The 15,869-nt window shown below is 35.2% G+C and overlaps 1 protein-coding gene across 1 annotated transcript in view; it reads left to right on the top strand.

Moving 5' to 3' along the window:
- The window catches only part of Ush2a (Usher syndrome 2A (autosomal recessive, mild)), a 640,567-nt gene that overhangs the window by 457,291 nt on the left and 167,407 nt on the right, over positions 1 to 15,869 (top strand). The window contains exons 46-47 of the mRNA XM_013015154.1: positions 681 to 793; positions 11,744 to 11,945. Coding sequence (XP_012870608.1) covers positions 681 to 793; positions 11,744 to 11,945 — 315 coding nt within the window. The remainder of the gene's footprint in view (positions 1 to 680; positions 794 to 11,743; positions 11,946 to 15,869) is intronic.

Raw genomic sequence — 15,869 nt, 5'->3', positions numbered from 1 at the left:
TAGAGAGGGGTTACAGCTACATAAGTAAGGTAGTCATTACATTTCTTGTCCAACTTGTCACCTCCTCCCTCATTTTTCTCCCACTTTCCCTCCTCCCCACCTTCCCCAAGTTGTACAAATCATTTCCAACATATTTACTTGTGAGTATCATTGTTGCATTGGTTCCCCCTTTGTCCTTTGTCTCACCATGTTGTTGTTTCCCTTGCCTTCCCTAATTCAGATATATATATATATATATGTAATACCAGGGTATCAAAATCAAATACAGTGGTAACAGGGGCAACAGGGGATAAATCATAGGGGGAAAATACAAAAAAATCAAGAAATCACATCGTACATTAAAAACAACAACAAAGGAAAACCTCTTGTGTCCACGTCTTGGAGTTCATTTCCGTTAGTATCATCTTATATAGTCATATAAACACAGCTATTGAGCTATTCTGCTCATCTGCTAGGATTTTCCTAGACATATACAAATGCTTACAAATGAGAGACACCTTAAAGCTACCAGCACTGTAGTCATCACAGCATTATTTACCATAGCTAAGATTTGGAACCAGCCTCAGTAGATGAATGGATCAAGAAAATGTGATAAATACAGAAATGAATGGCAAGACAGAAAAAAATCATATTAAGTGAAGTAAGCCAGATATTTTTCCTTTTTAAATTAATGTTTACAGATGGAGGTCTGCACAAATTATTCCTGTGTGAAAAGCAATGGAACACAAATCACCACTGTGGAAGATACACCAAGTGACATACCATCTCCCATCATTGATTGCATCACATCAAGGTACCACGTGTTTGCCCATTAATCTAGAGGGCCCCTCAGCCATGAATCTTTTTCTTGCTATAAGAGTTGTTGTAACTATGGGTATAGATTCAATTTTGATATTATTTCCCAGGTGTTCATCTTCAGTGGATACCTCGTACCATTGAAACTGAGTTCTCTCCTGTTACTTATCTCATTCAGTATCCTCTGAACAACTATATGAATGCATGATTTAAAGGTGCTCTTTCCTGAGTCCTTTTGTGATGCAAAACAAAATTTTAATTGGAATCCTTACTTTCCAACAATCGTTTTGAAAAAGTTTGATTTACATATAACAGATTGTGCCAAAGCTAGAGATCCATGCACATGCATAGAACAGATAGTCTTTAGATCATTGTCTGCCTCATGAGATAGGTAGGGTCTGTTTATTTGTGGCCCTTTGTGACTGAGAACTGACTATTTGAAAGAAAGCTCTTTTACAATTCATAGTTAATAGCCATAAGAAGATTCAATATCCTTTCCAAAGCCAAAAGTGAGATGACCGTTTTCCATTTCTGCACATCAGGTTAAGGCTAGAGGAAGAGGTGACTGAAATCACCATTCTGTGGGATAATGTTTCAGTTCTGAATGGTTCATCTATGATAGATTAAAATTGCTAAGAATCACTTCAAAAAACTCAGTGCAATAATATATAGACTTTGGGAATGGGTGACTAGTAACTGGCAATTGAAAAAAAACGCCAAATGATGATTCGTAGTTATTTGTGACAAAAATCATATCTTTTCTTCAGCATATGTTCTATCAAATATAGCATAGGTATTGATCAAATTTCTGATGTATTGATTTACTGATAATTCTATTATGCAATAAAGTGATTATAGTTAATGATAATGTTTTGTAATCTGGAAAAATAAAGAAAGTGAGTATGAAGTGCTCATATTGTCAAAATCATAACAATGTGAGATAATATATTGTTCATTGGCTAGAAATAACTATTCTAGGATGAGTATGTGTTTCAATTTAATAAAATTAAAATGAACTTTAAGAAATTTTCATTTTAGAGTATCATACCCAGCCAAATACCAATTAATTATTCAAATTTGAATAGGCAATTTAAGACACTCATAAACAAATATAGATTCTGTCAAAAAGGGCATGGAGAGACGAGAATGATTATAATAATGACAAACATATTGGAAAGATTCTGGTTTCCTGAGTTTATTTGTAATTATTCTCTCACAGTTAAGTCTTTGTTTTTTTAACTTCCACTAAAATTCACCCTTTGGGCTCCAAAAACATTTTGATAAATGGATTTTGATATAAGCACAGTGTATGAAAATACCGCCAATACTCAAGATATAAAGCAAGTCTATTATGTCCAAATATTCCCTCAATGGGTAGACTGGTGGCCCACTGTAATTCTAGCAACTCAGTAGGGTAACACTTGAAGATGATGGCTTGAGGCCAGCCTGGGAAAAAATGTCTGTGAGATTCTTCCCTCCAATTAACTATCCAAAAGCCAGAGTGGAGCTGTGGCTTAAGTGGTGGGATGCCAGCTTTGAGTGAAAAAGCTAAAGGATGGTGTCCAGGCCCAGAATTGAAGCCCCAGTACTGGCACATATATAATATGATATATGATATCATATATAGAAATATGTCTTCAACTTGGCCCTTCATTTCCCTTCTCCAAATGGAGCAAAAACTGCTCTTTTCTAATCTCTTCAACTTTATCTTTCTGTATAAACGGAATCATATGGTATAGGGTAAGTTAAGTCTGGCTTCTTAACTGAATCCTTAAGATTCTTCCACATCGATGTACATATTGGTAGTAGTTATTTTTCATCACCAATTAGTATTCAATTATACCAAAGTATCCCAATTTTTATATTGTTTGTATAGTATTCATGAAAAGAGTTTCTATAAACATACATATATGCAGATTTTTATGTAAACAGGTGCTCATTTGTTTCACTTGAATTGGATTGTTGAGCCATAAAGGCTTTCTCATTGATTACAAGTGTGCTTTACATTCCTGTAACATTCTATGAATGCTTGGGTCTCTCTATATTTTCACTAAAACTAGATATTATGTGGTGTTATTTTCTTCTATTGTTTAGGTACTTTAATAGTATTTAGTAATGCACTTAATTTTTAATTTATATTTCTGCAATGACTTCTCATATTGTCTTGACATGTCTTATTTGGCACTTGTCTATCTAATCCAATGAAGCGTCTCCTCAAATTTTTACCAGTATTTGTTATTTCGATGCACTGTTTTCTTTCTGTTGGGGATTTAGAGTTTTCAATATAGGTTTTGAATGTTATTCATGTCAGATGGTTTGTGAAAACTTTCTTCTGGTCTATGCTCATCTTTTTGGTTCATGTAATTGTGGCTTTTACAAAGCAAAGGTTTTAAATTTTAATAGCCTAATCATTTTTTCCCTTGTGGTTTGTGCATTTGATATTCTGTATACAAGAATCCCTTGTTTGATTCAAGGGCACCAAAGTTCTCCTGTCTTTTCTTCTAGAACTTTATACGTTCACATGTTGAATTTACATTTTTAATTCCTTTTGTGTTAATTTTATATAAACTAAGGTATGGAACAAGATTAATTTTTTGTATAAGTGTTCTGGGGAACTTTAGCAAAAATCAAACATATGGTGTAGGTCATTTTTTACTTGTTCTGTTCGATTGATCAATACTTATGTCTATATTCTAACATTATATAGCATTGATTATTATAGTTTTATAGTACATAATGAAATTGTGTTCTTGTAACCTTGACCTTTAAACTTGGTTTTTAGCTTTTCACATTGCTTTGCCTTTCCACAACAGATTATAGAAACACTTTACTCAAATATACTAAAAAATACTTTTGTGCTTTTAATGAGAACAGCATTGAATCTGTAGATCACAGTCATCTTCACAATATAAAACATTCCAAGTGTTGAGTAAAGTATATTATCCATTTGTTTGGATTTTCTTTCATTTTCCTCCTCAATCAGTTTAATAGTTTAAAGTGGTTCAGACTACTTTTTAAAAATAAGATCTATTATTATCATGTATGGAAAATGTCAGTTAATTTCACAAAACTTATCAAATTTATAGGCAAAATTTTTAAGAGTCTGAATTGATATTCTCTCTTTTATTGTAAAAGTCACTCTAAAGCTTTATCAATTTTGGAGATCTTTTAAAAATACTATGGTTTTATTGATTTACTATCTTATTTTCTGTTTTCCACTCAATTGATTTCTTCTTTTTATTGATTTCTTTTCTTCCTCCTTTTTTTTCTTAGGAAAAACATTTCTTAAAGGGAATAGCTTACATTATTGATTTAAGAGTAATATTTACTGCTCTGAGTTTTCCTCTAACCCCTGTTTCATGTGATTCTTACACGGTTTGAAATGTTCATTTCACTTATTCAAAATACCTTCTTCATTACTTCTTTTAATTTTTTACCTCTAGATTATTCAGAAGGAGCTTGTTCACTTTAGAAGCATTTTGGGGATTTCTTTTCAGATTCTCCTTTCTGGTTTTCTGGTTTAAATCTCTTATTGTCTGAAAATATAGATTTGTAATTTTCCTTTCTCTTAAATTAGATAAGTTTTGTTTTATGGCGGAGAATATGATATATCTTGGTAAATGTTCAATGTGCCTCTAAGGGGACTATGTATTCTGCTTTTGTCAGAGTGTTTTATAAATGTCAATTAGCTGAAATTGAGTGATAGTGGTGCTCAGATTATCTATGTATTTAGTGATTTCCTGCCAGGTTGTTCTATCAATTGTAAGAAGACATTCGAAGCCTCCAAATATAATTGTGGCTTTGTCTGTTTCCTCTTTTCGAGATATGATTTTTCCTGGTGTATTTTGACGTGCTAGTATTGGGTACGTTTACACTGAGAACTACTGTCTCAATAAACTGACCCCTTTAGGTTGCATGTTGCCCCTTTCTGTGTCTTTATCATAATTTTCCTTGTCTTTAATCCATTTTGTCTGATACTTATATAACTGCTTTTTATTAGTTCAATTTTGAGTGGTTTAGATTGTTTTCCATGACAGTTCGAATATTAAATTGTGATCATTTGAACCCTGTTTAAAAAGTCAAACAAATTTTGGGGCCAATGAAGGGAGAGGAAAATACAGAGACCCCAAAAGGATTCCCCTCTCTGCATATTCTTTGGACCACAGAGGGACCCTGTTTTGGTCCTTCTCTCTACAGAAAAAAAAAAGGTTTCTTTGGAGTTGTAGATTCCTATTTTGCAACAGCAGTTACAATACTACTACTCCTCAGGGCTATTTATGGGAGAAGAAAAACAAACCACAAAACAAAATGGGAATGCTCCCCGACACCACCATGCCAAAAAAAACTGGGCTTGTCTGAGATTTTGTTTCTCAGTTCAGTATTATACACTGTAACTGCCCTTTGGTTAAAGATGAGAGGGAAGAAAACTGGAAATTACCTCCTGTGCCATTCATTCCTCCCTGTTTGGCTCCCTTCTTGATTTGCCTTCCATTGGTAACTTTTCAGAATCCTCACATACCTAGGTATGGATTTTTTCCATTGTAATAAGTGGGAGAGACAGGTTATAATTGGTACTTCCTTGTTGGCCAGTACAGGAAGTCCTGCCCTACTATGTATTTTCTTCATTACAATGCCTTTGGCTGAGATCTATTGAAAACTTGATAGACATCATTCACAACCAAATATTGGCAAATCAAACCTTTCCTTTCTTAAAACGATCCATTGTAGCAAGCACCGTAACAGTTTCCAAAAGCAAGACTCGAATGAGCAATATAGTCTGCCAAGCCATTAATCAAAATACACCAGCACCAAAGCAGTTAGCCTCCTTAGTGCATATTATTGTTTGTATAATTTCATTATACTCCTGGCAATGAATGTGTGTTAATTATGTTTCTATTCTGGTTTTCTAAAAATCTCTCTTATGTTAGCAATATGCAAAATCAAATGTGAAATTCTCCCAGAAAAAAAAAATCTTAGTAGTCTAACTTCACATACAGACAGTACAAAATAACAATTCGGTTGCTAATCAAACATGTATTTCTTAGATTCTTTGTGTATCTGGGGTAAAGGCAATGTCATTAAATAAAGTTTAACTTTTATATGTTTTAATAAATTAGATATACAGATAGCATCAGAGCTTGTTTGGTTACCTGGCATGCATCCACTCATCCATCTTATCTTTGGCCTTAATTTATACCTGGCATTTGATTACACCAAATGTAGTTCAAGCTCTTATGCATGTTTCTCCTTTTATATATAAGCCAAAGATACACCCAAATGTAGAAAGATCAGATGACTGCTTAGTTTTATAAGCTGTTCCTCCGGAAGCAAAGTCCATTTCTACATTACATTTTCCATACTTGTCATATTATCATCAGCTGCTTCTATGTCCCCAAAGAATACTAACTACTGATCGATAGCCCAGACATGTCTGGCCATGGCCTACATGTGCCCTGGGTAGTTCATTTATTTTCCTTGGTGGATTTGCTAGAGTGGAATTTAATCAATAGGTAATTCATTAATTCTGGTCCTTGAGAATATAGAGACTTGCCCTGGATGAAGATCTCTGGCTGGCTCCAGCTTTGATTGAAATATGACAGCCACCCCAGCTAACAGCTTCACTGGGCAACTAGGCTGTCTGGGAAGTTTACTTATGTATTCCCCAAAAGAAGGGAAAGATAAGAAAAGAACATAAACAAGGAAGATTTTTTATGACATTACTGCTAGCATCCCAAAATGCATGATTCCCAGGGCATGAAGCTGAGGGAAAGCAGAGCAGAGATCATGGATTTTATTACCTTCATTTGGAACAAGGAAAGGATTTTTTTTTTCCTTTTTGGTTTCCAGTTAGTTTGGGAATATATTATAGATGTAGAAGATGACGGCGTAATTCCTCCAGTGCTCACAAATAATTGCTTTAAAATTCGACTTACGATACTGAATGGTGCCAGTGATAACTTGTATACACCAACTTTGCAGAAATCTGTATGGTAGCAGCAGAGATAGTTTGTGTGTCTCTACATGAAGATTAAATTACAATGAGTATTTATAAATTCCAGAATATTTTCCAATTATTTAATAATTTGGAATTCACCATGGCATAAAAGGTCAAATCTTATGGGTAGAGGTGTTCCATTTTTGTCTCATCAAATATGGAACGAAGCTATTAGGTTTTGTTTTTTTAATAGTATAATATTAGATATTAGGAATCTCTTCTACCTACACTTGATTTCATCTCTGGGTTTTTTTTTCAGTGGTTGCTAGTTTGAGGTAAAGTTCAAAATCTATAAAATTGTGTGTGTGTGTGTGTGTGTGTGTGTGTGTGTGTGTGTGTGTTTAAATCATGGTTTTGTTTTGTGTTGGGGAAGGGCTTGTCAATTTCCTTGTTTTTGTTTTTGGTGGTACTGGAGATTGAAGTCCCATTAATAATAAATGGGCTAAAGACTTAAAGAGAGACTTATCCGAAGAGGAAATAAGAATGGCCAATAGACACATGAAGAAATGCTCAACTTCTCTGGCAAAACAACAAGGCAAAACAACATTGAGATTCCACCTTACCCCAGTTAGAATGGCTATAATCAAGAAATCTAACAACAACAGATGCTGGAGGGGATGGGGCCAGAAGGGAACCCTACTGCATTGTTGGTGAGAGTGTAAACTTGTCAAACCACTTTGGAAAGCAGTATGGAGGTTCCTCAAAAGACTCCACATAGAGCTCCCCTATGACCCAGCAATCCTACTTTGGGGCATTTACCCAAATGATCACAAACAAAGCCATACTTAATTCCATTCTTTACCTCTTTCCCCTTCACAACTCCTCCTAGACATGCTGCTTCCTTTAGCTCCTGTAAATGCATCTTCATCACTGAGAAGGCCTTGAAGCCCCAAAACAGAATCTGTTCTTCCTCCTAATCCATGTGGTCTTTCTCAGTTTGTCCCTGGCTTTCTGAACACTTATTGCTTTCTTCCTTTGATTTCATTACAAACTCCATTCATCAGTTCTGGTTGTTGTCAATAGAAATATACAGCTTTCTGTTCAGATAGTTCAAACATTGTTTTAGTCATCCTGACATCTCAAAGACTCTGATCCCCCATCTCCCAGAGCTCTGGCTCATTAGTTGCAGTTACCTATTGATGTCCTGTTGTGATATCTACCCTAGGCTTCCATAACCTTGAAACAAAAGTGAATGTCCACCAAACTAGTATCTTTCCCAAAGTCCACTTCTGGAAGCTTCCTATTATTCTACATGTTATAAAATACCTATATCATTGGCTATTTTTAAATCCCCTAAATTAATTAAACATCCATTCCATTCTGGTTCCTTTTGGAACATCTCACCTCTATTCTTCTCCCTTTTCACCACCATCACCTGCTTTAATACTTCATCATTCAAAGAGATAGAATCAGATTATTTGGGAAGTCTCCATTCAATTAGAAGCAGAAGAAGAAAAACTTCACTTCCTATCTCCTCCTTATTGCCTCAAATCTGCTCTTCTGATTCTCAGAAGCAGCTAATGATTTGCAAATTTTTTTGGTGGTAAGTCTCACTTTGGTAATTAAGATTCATGACCAAGGATTTAAGAGTCTGTTTTATCTCCAACAAGATCTTAATCTTGCTGTTAGTTCGATGCTTCAGTCATTTCATAGGCTTGAATCTGGCTGTAGCTCTTGTCCTTTCCCCCTTTTATGCCTACTATTTTCCATCCTGAAGTGTCTCATCCCAGTATCCCAATATTACTATTTCACTGTCATTGCTGGCAGTCAGAGCCCGCTGTGTGGACGGTGACAACTTCTTGAACAGTTATCTTTTAGTTAATTTGCTTATTCGGGTGGCGCTGGGGATTACACTCCAAGTCTTGAGTTGACGAGGCAAGCTCTCCCACTTGAGTCATGCTGTCCAGCCCTTTTGTTGAGCAATTTTATGTTGATCTTGAGATATCTTCATGAGGATCTTTGCACAGCCCATTTCCCTGATGTGAACATTGTCCTGGGTAGCTGTGGGGCACGGGAAGCAGAACACAACCTCTTAACATTTTGCATGCATCTGGATAAAGGTAGGTGGTAAGAGATAATTTCCCCCTACTGCTTTCTAATTTCTGTGATATCTTGGACTTCTTAGAGTGACAATTGGAAGCGATAATTACTGTGACGGTGATCACCATGTTACATAGTATGACAGAAGTTGAATAATAATCCTGTCATCAGTGTAACAATGAAATATTCAGTGACAATATCTGACCACACACAATGAATTCATGTAATAAAATGTATGGACACATGGTGACTTTCATCAGCAGCTAGGAAAGGTAACTTAAATGTTAGTCCCTGCTGCTCTGAGAGGTAAACCCTTACAGTTATTTCATGAACAAATCTACAAAAAAAGAGATTCATTTGAAGTTTCACAGTCCATTTATGTTTATGCATAAGTGTACAATGTACTGATCTATGCAAAAAGAATTCTCCACCTTTTCTTTTCCACAATATTTAATATTCATTCCTAGGGCTTAAAGATGTTTCTTCTATTTTACTCTTAAATATCAAAGTAATGCTACGATGAATGCCATTAATAATAGTTATTTCTCAACGATGTCTTTCATTTTCAAATTAGCAACCACAGACTCTCAATGTCCCTCTAGTTGGTTCTAATGAGAGATGTAAAGGTGTTAAATTCCCTGCTCTTTGATCATTGACCTTCATGTCCCTGACTCAAATCCTCAGAAGTTAACATATTCATATGAACACTAAATAGAGGTAGTCTCATTTCACAGTTACGTAGCACAAGAAAAGAAAGTCACCATGACATGAGTTCTACATGGACCTTACTAGTTCACCAGCCTTTGTGTGGATGTGCCAGACCCCTGAATGGCACCTCAATGTCATCTTCTCTGTAGTTAATTATGCAAAGAATACAAAAAAGGTGTCTGCAGAATGTGGGATTAATTGTCAAAGTAACTATACTAGTAACCTATGAAACAGTTATCTCCTAAGTGGCATTAATTTCCTATAGAGAGAATCATTGCTGAATGTGTTATGTATGTACTCTCAAGAAAAAAAATGGAGTAATAATTTTTAGTAGCCTATTAAAAGTTTATCTTGATTGCTGTTTTCTTCTATGTAAATGATTTGGCTTAATTAAATTCTAAAAGTGATGTCACTTAGAATTCTGATAGGATCCAGAAATTTGGCCCACAAGGAGCTATTCTTTGGTTAAAATGTTATTTAACACAATGACAGAGAAATGTTCGACTTCTGTCACTGTGATTTTCATAGTTAAGACTTTTGAAATATAGAGCCAAATCATATGTTTGCTTCACTTTAAGGAACCTAGTGGAAAGTCAAAGTGCCCTGCTCTGTGACTCTATGATCCATCAATGCTATAGCTGGAAAGTCTAGAAAAATAAGCCAGGCGCTGGTGGTTTATGACTGTAAGCCTAGCTACTCAGGAGGCTGAGATAAGGATCATGGTTCAAAGCCAGCCCAGGCAGGGAAGTCCATGAGACTTTTATCTCCAATTAGCCAACAGAAAACCGGAAGTGGTGCTGTGGTTCAAGCACTCAGGGATAGAATCCAGGCTCAGAGTTCAAACCCTACAATGGAAAAAAAATTTTTGTAAGAAAGAAAAGTAATCTTGAATATCCATTTCACTTACTTTTAAAGACAAAAAATATAAAATAATCATTTTGATATTTACCGAGAGTTGTGTTTTGCCATGTTATGACCATATTCACTACAATAAACGAATTGTCTAGATGATTGAAAACACAGTCAAGTTTTGATCAGATGTTAAACCCTTACTGTATACCCATCCCCCAGACGAAGAAGGTTCATGGTTAAAATGAAATTATAGCTCAGTATTTAAACATCAGATGTCTTTTTAAAGAAGATGATGATAAGAGCATGATGATGTAAAGGTTTCTGATGACAATTTCTGATTTCTATATTTCTAACCATAACCTGTATATGACCATTCTATTGAAGAGTTAGTATAGAAATAAGTTCATTTAAGCAATTCAAAAGTTTAAAAAAAGTACAATTGAAAAAAAGTTAAGAACATGAAAGATTTTCATAATTTGGGCATTTATTTGGGCTGCCAGTTTTGTTAAACAGCCAAGAATGGAGGCTTCCGTGGAAAGATCCATACACAGACACATATATATTAGTCTTGGTTCAACAGCACCAAACACCAGGACAGCATCCTTGAGATCCTGAAGGACTTTCTTAGATCACTACAAGGTGATTCCCAGAATTTGGGGGCATTATGTGTAAAAGCAGAAGGGGAAAAGAAGAAGAGAGAAGGTAGGAACTGTGTCCGCAAAGCTAATTGCATATAATTGTTCTACAATCCATAACCATCTTCTGGTTACTTCTTGGTTCTGGCTAAGGTCAAGCAAAGGAGGAGGTAGGTAGAGATAAGGTTTGCCACTTTCAATTCTGACTTGTCATGCCAAGTCATAGTTTTGTCTTATCTCTACTCATCAAGCCAGATATTATATTGATGTTTCCTTCATGTCTGTGAACATAAAGTGGAGAACCACTGAACTCATGCCATGAGTTATTTTCCTAAAAGCTAAGTGTAGTTTTGATTAAGTCTCAATATTTGTTACATGGTAGTCACATATCTGAGTGTACATAGATTTTAATATATATTAACTATATTTCAGTGTATTTCTTCTACTTTTTAATTAGGAAGTTGACAAAATAGACCTTTGATTCATCTAGAAGAGTAATTGAAAAGTCAATGAAGCTGAGAGTGGTAATGATAAATTTTGTCTTTTCAGTAATGTTGCTTTAATCCAGATAGGGTTGGTATATATGTGTAATCCCAGTAATGAGAAAAAGGAAACGGGATAGGAGGACTTAACATTCATGGCCAGATACATAGCAAAACTTTATTTGAAATAGTAATAATAATAATAATAATAATGACAATAATTTTGTCTGCTGCAGATCTCTCCAAATAGATTGGGTGTCTCCAGGAAAACCAAATGGCATCATTCTTGGATATGACCTTTTACGGAGAGCCTTGCGTTTATGCCCTAGAATCCAGAAGTTAAGAGAGGACCCCAATGGTGATAAGGTTTGCAAGGCAGTGAAGTGTCAGAAATCTGAAGATATCTGTGGACTCATTTGCTATGTTCCCGAAGCAAAGGTAAGTCTTTACAAACTGTCAGTGAAGTATGTTCTCCTCAGTGCACATTCCAGGTAGCATCCCTGGCCTCTGCCGCCATGTTGAATCATGATGGATGTTCCTGCTACCGTGTTTTCAAGAACCCCAGTGGAGGAGGAAGAATACTCATACAGACCTTTTCATTCTCAAGAGCATTTTAGCCTCCCCATTTTTCATCCTCCTCACAGGAAATATGGGCTTATTAGAATGATAAAGGAACATCCCAAATTTATATTTGATTGAGGGAGCTGTAATTTTCTTTATAACAAATCCATTGGGCCAAAAATGGGAGTTTGTTTACAAGACGCTGATGGGTAGCAGTGAGCAGAACCTTTCATAGTTTGTCAGAAAATATTGTAGAATTATGGTCATTTGTAGATTAATGTTCATATTAGTTGCTGTTTAGGAATCAGATCAATAATACAGCCAGACGGAGGAGTTTGTAAATGGCTTTTATTGACAAACAGCACAGGAAAATCCTTAGTTTGAAAGTAGGATTTCATGTAATGAAATAATATTCCTATTTATCAATGGTATCACACCTTCCATGACTAAAGCTACTACCAAATTCATAAAATTTACTGCAAAAGAACTCAGTGATTAAGAAAATGAGTTATTGAAATGATATGAGTCAAAATGCAAATTATTGTGATGAACATAAATTTAGCAGTTGTTGTCAGATAAGAAATTCATAAAGCCAGACAGTTGCCAACTATACATTTTTGGCTCTATCCAAAGTTGGCATTATACCGAAATTTTACCTCATTAATTTTAAGCTATTAACTATGCACTGTCTGAATAATATACTTTTATAAAAATTATTTCCTTGAAAGGAAAAAATACTGGAATTAATTTTCCCATTAAAAATTATCTCCATGAATGTAATTATGCAATGACATAAAGTCCCTTTCTAATTTTCTCCACCAGCTCTCTAGGCAGATGGTTTTAGAAGTTAGTAGTTTCTCATTTTCCCCATCAGCTATGGGAATAAATATATATCAATAAAATAAATCTTCTTCATGAGAAAGAGATAAAACTTAGAAAAACATTAAACAAAATACAGAATTCACTCCTAGATGATTTTTGCTTCTACTATTTTAATAAGTACTATCTGATAAGAAGTTGGGAAGCATGATATAATTGTGTAGGCATATAAATTACTGCTTCAAAATTAGTCCAGTGTAAGAAGCAATATTTGCCAAGAGCTGGTGGCTCATACCTACAATCCTTGGTATTGAGGAGGCTGAGATCTGAGGAATAGTGGTTCAAAGCCAGCCTAGGCAGGGCAGTCCATGAGACACTTATCTTTAATTGACCACCAGAAAACCAGAAGTGGATGCCCAGTCCCTGAGTTCAAGCCCCATGTCTGACAGAAATAAAAAGAGAAAGAGGGAGAGAGAGAAGCAATATGTTCATCAGAAATATAACTGAATCTGGCTAGAAGTTAATGATATGTTAGAATTATAAAGGGTTTGATATGAGGTTTAGCTAAAGTGGTAAAATTAAAGAAAATAAAGTAAAATTTACCTCTCCTTAAGTGTTTTCTATAACATATAAAGGTAAACAATCTTAAGATTTCCATGTCAAATTTCATATCAAATTTCCATAAACCCCACAATGGAAGAAAGAAGAGATGAATCAGGCATAATAATACTTGCCTAAGATTTCTGTTAGTTCAGGATAACCTCCTTCTACCCTTAATTATAATGTGATATCGAAAATGCTTGAACCCAGAGACTGAGCTACTGTCCCTGAGCTTTTTGGCTCAAGACTAGCCTCTACCACTTGAACCACAGCTCAACTTCCAGCTCTTTTGGTGGTAGAGACTTTTTTGGAGAGAAGAATCTCACAGAGTTTCTGCCCAGGCTGGCTTCAAACTATGATCTTCAGATCTCAGCCTCCTCAGTAGCTAGGATTACAGGCATGAGCCATTGGAACCCATCAAAACATGTTTTTTTTTAATGTATAAAAATTTGAACACCAAAATAAATGACAATTTAGTATGCTCATCTTAAAAGTCACTATTTTTCAAAATAAAAAGAACTGTTTAGTCTAATTTTAAGTCAAAAGAACAAAATAAAATAAGACCAGGAGAAACGAAAAGCAATGTCTAGTGTTCTATCATAAAAATGTATATTATCTTATCAAGAATAAATATAAATTGAAGAAAAAGATGAAAAACAAAAGTTAAAGTAAAATGATATCACTTTCCTAAAGGCAAACCTCATCTAACAGTCTTGATAAGAACCATCACATCCACTTTTTTATACAACAAATGTATACATTTTTAAAAAGATATACAATTGATAATGTTGACATAAAGTCTTATTGTAAAGAGTGCATAAGCAATATAAATATTGCCAGTGGAAAAGAAAAAATAAGTCAATTAATGTTTCAAAAGAAAGGACTTGTTTTTAAATTTTGATTTGGAGGTTAGATAGGAATGTGTATTTTCCAGAGTGAGAAGTTGCAGAAAAACAGAGAAAAGATCGTGTGTGTGTGTGTGTGTGTGTGTGTGTGTGTGTGTGTGTGTGTGTGGATTAGTCACTAAAAACTAAAGAGCTCCAAGGTACTTATTCAAGCTTCACCATATAATTATTACCATGGTTCTCAAATCCCTGTGAATATCAACCCTGGAAGGTTTGTTAAACAGGAACACAGGGTCCCATCCCCAGAGAGTGTGGATCAGTGGGCCTGGATTGGACTGTGAAAATTTGCATTTCTAACGTGCTCCCGAAGGATTCCTTCTGTAGCTGGCCCAAAGACCATACTGGGAGAATTATTAGATTTGAAAACTAGAGAGTAATGAAAAGACCATTTCTCTGAAAAGCAGTCATAGTCAAACACACACACACACACATACACATCAGTTCAAGTTACTGAAATTTCCATTTAAGCTTCCTGAAACAGTGAAGTTAGAGACTGAATTAGAAGATTAGAAACATTCTTTGTTTAGGGAATAAACTCCTAAGAGAAATACCTTCTTGAAAAAAAAGTTCCCCATCAGTGACTTAAGCCAGTGTGATTCAGAAGAAAAAGACCCCCAGGAGACTTGATGCTAGACTGAGAATGACATGGATAAGGAAAGGTCAAAAGCAAACGGTCCCAATGGCTCATTAGTAGATAAATATTTGAGGAAAATTTTGAGATATCTACTTTTAGGGAAATAGCATCAAGAAGATGATAAATACTATGTATGCTTCCTAAAGAATAGATCGGATGGGCCTTCGTGCCCAGAGCACATTGTCTGTACAGGACACTGTATGAATGTTTTATGATCAACCATCAAATGCAAATTGTAGTTCCTTGTCTTAAAACAAGAGAGGACTATACTGCTTTCCCTTAACTAACCTTCTTCACACAATCTCACATAAACACACAGGGTAGTTTTCTCTCTGCTCTTAAAAAATGAATCAGGGATGATTTCAGATTTTACTTTTCACACGGAAAATGACATCAACAAGAGAACATAGTGTATCCTTAGAATTAGACTAATCTGGAAGCTTCATTGCTAATAACTAAAAACCGTGAAAAGAAATTCATGACCATTGATTCATCATGGCTAACTGAAGAACTCAGGGGTAAACTTGAAAACTGATCTGAACGTCCTGGCTTTGAGTAGCTTTTGAAAGAAATTGAAGTAATAAGCTAGTGACACTATTGAGGACAGAGATGCTCCTGGATGTGGTGATGTAAAAAAATCCCAACTTCTCAGGAGACAGAGGCAGGATGATCATGAGTTCAAGGCCATCCTGGGGAAAGTTAGTAAAACCTAGCTCAAAAAGAAAAAGAAAAAAAACAAGCAAAAGGATTGGGAGGATACTCTCCCCACCCCAAAAAAAGACTTGAAACTGCTATCTTTTACAGTTATCATACTAAAGTTGATAAGAAATGTACTCACTACTT

This window comes from Dipodomys ordii, unplaced genomic scaffold (genome assembly GCF_000151885.1).
Source record: "Dipodomys ordii isolate 6190 unplaced genomic scaffold, Dord_2.0 Scaffold26, whole genome shotgun sequence".
Classification (NCBI taxonomy): domain Eukaryota; kingdom Metazoa; phylum Chordata; class Mammalia; order Rodentia; family Heteromyidae; genus Dipodomys; species Dipodomys ordii.
This window is presented reverse-complemented; position numbering and strand designations above follow the sequence as displayed.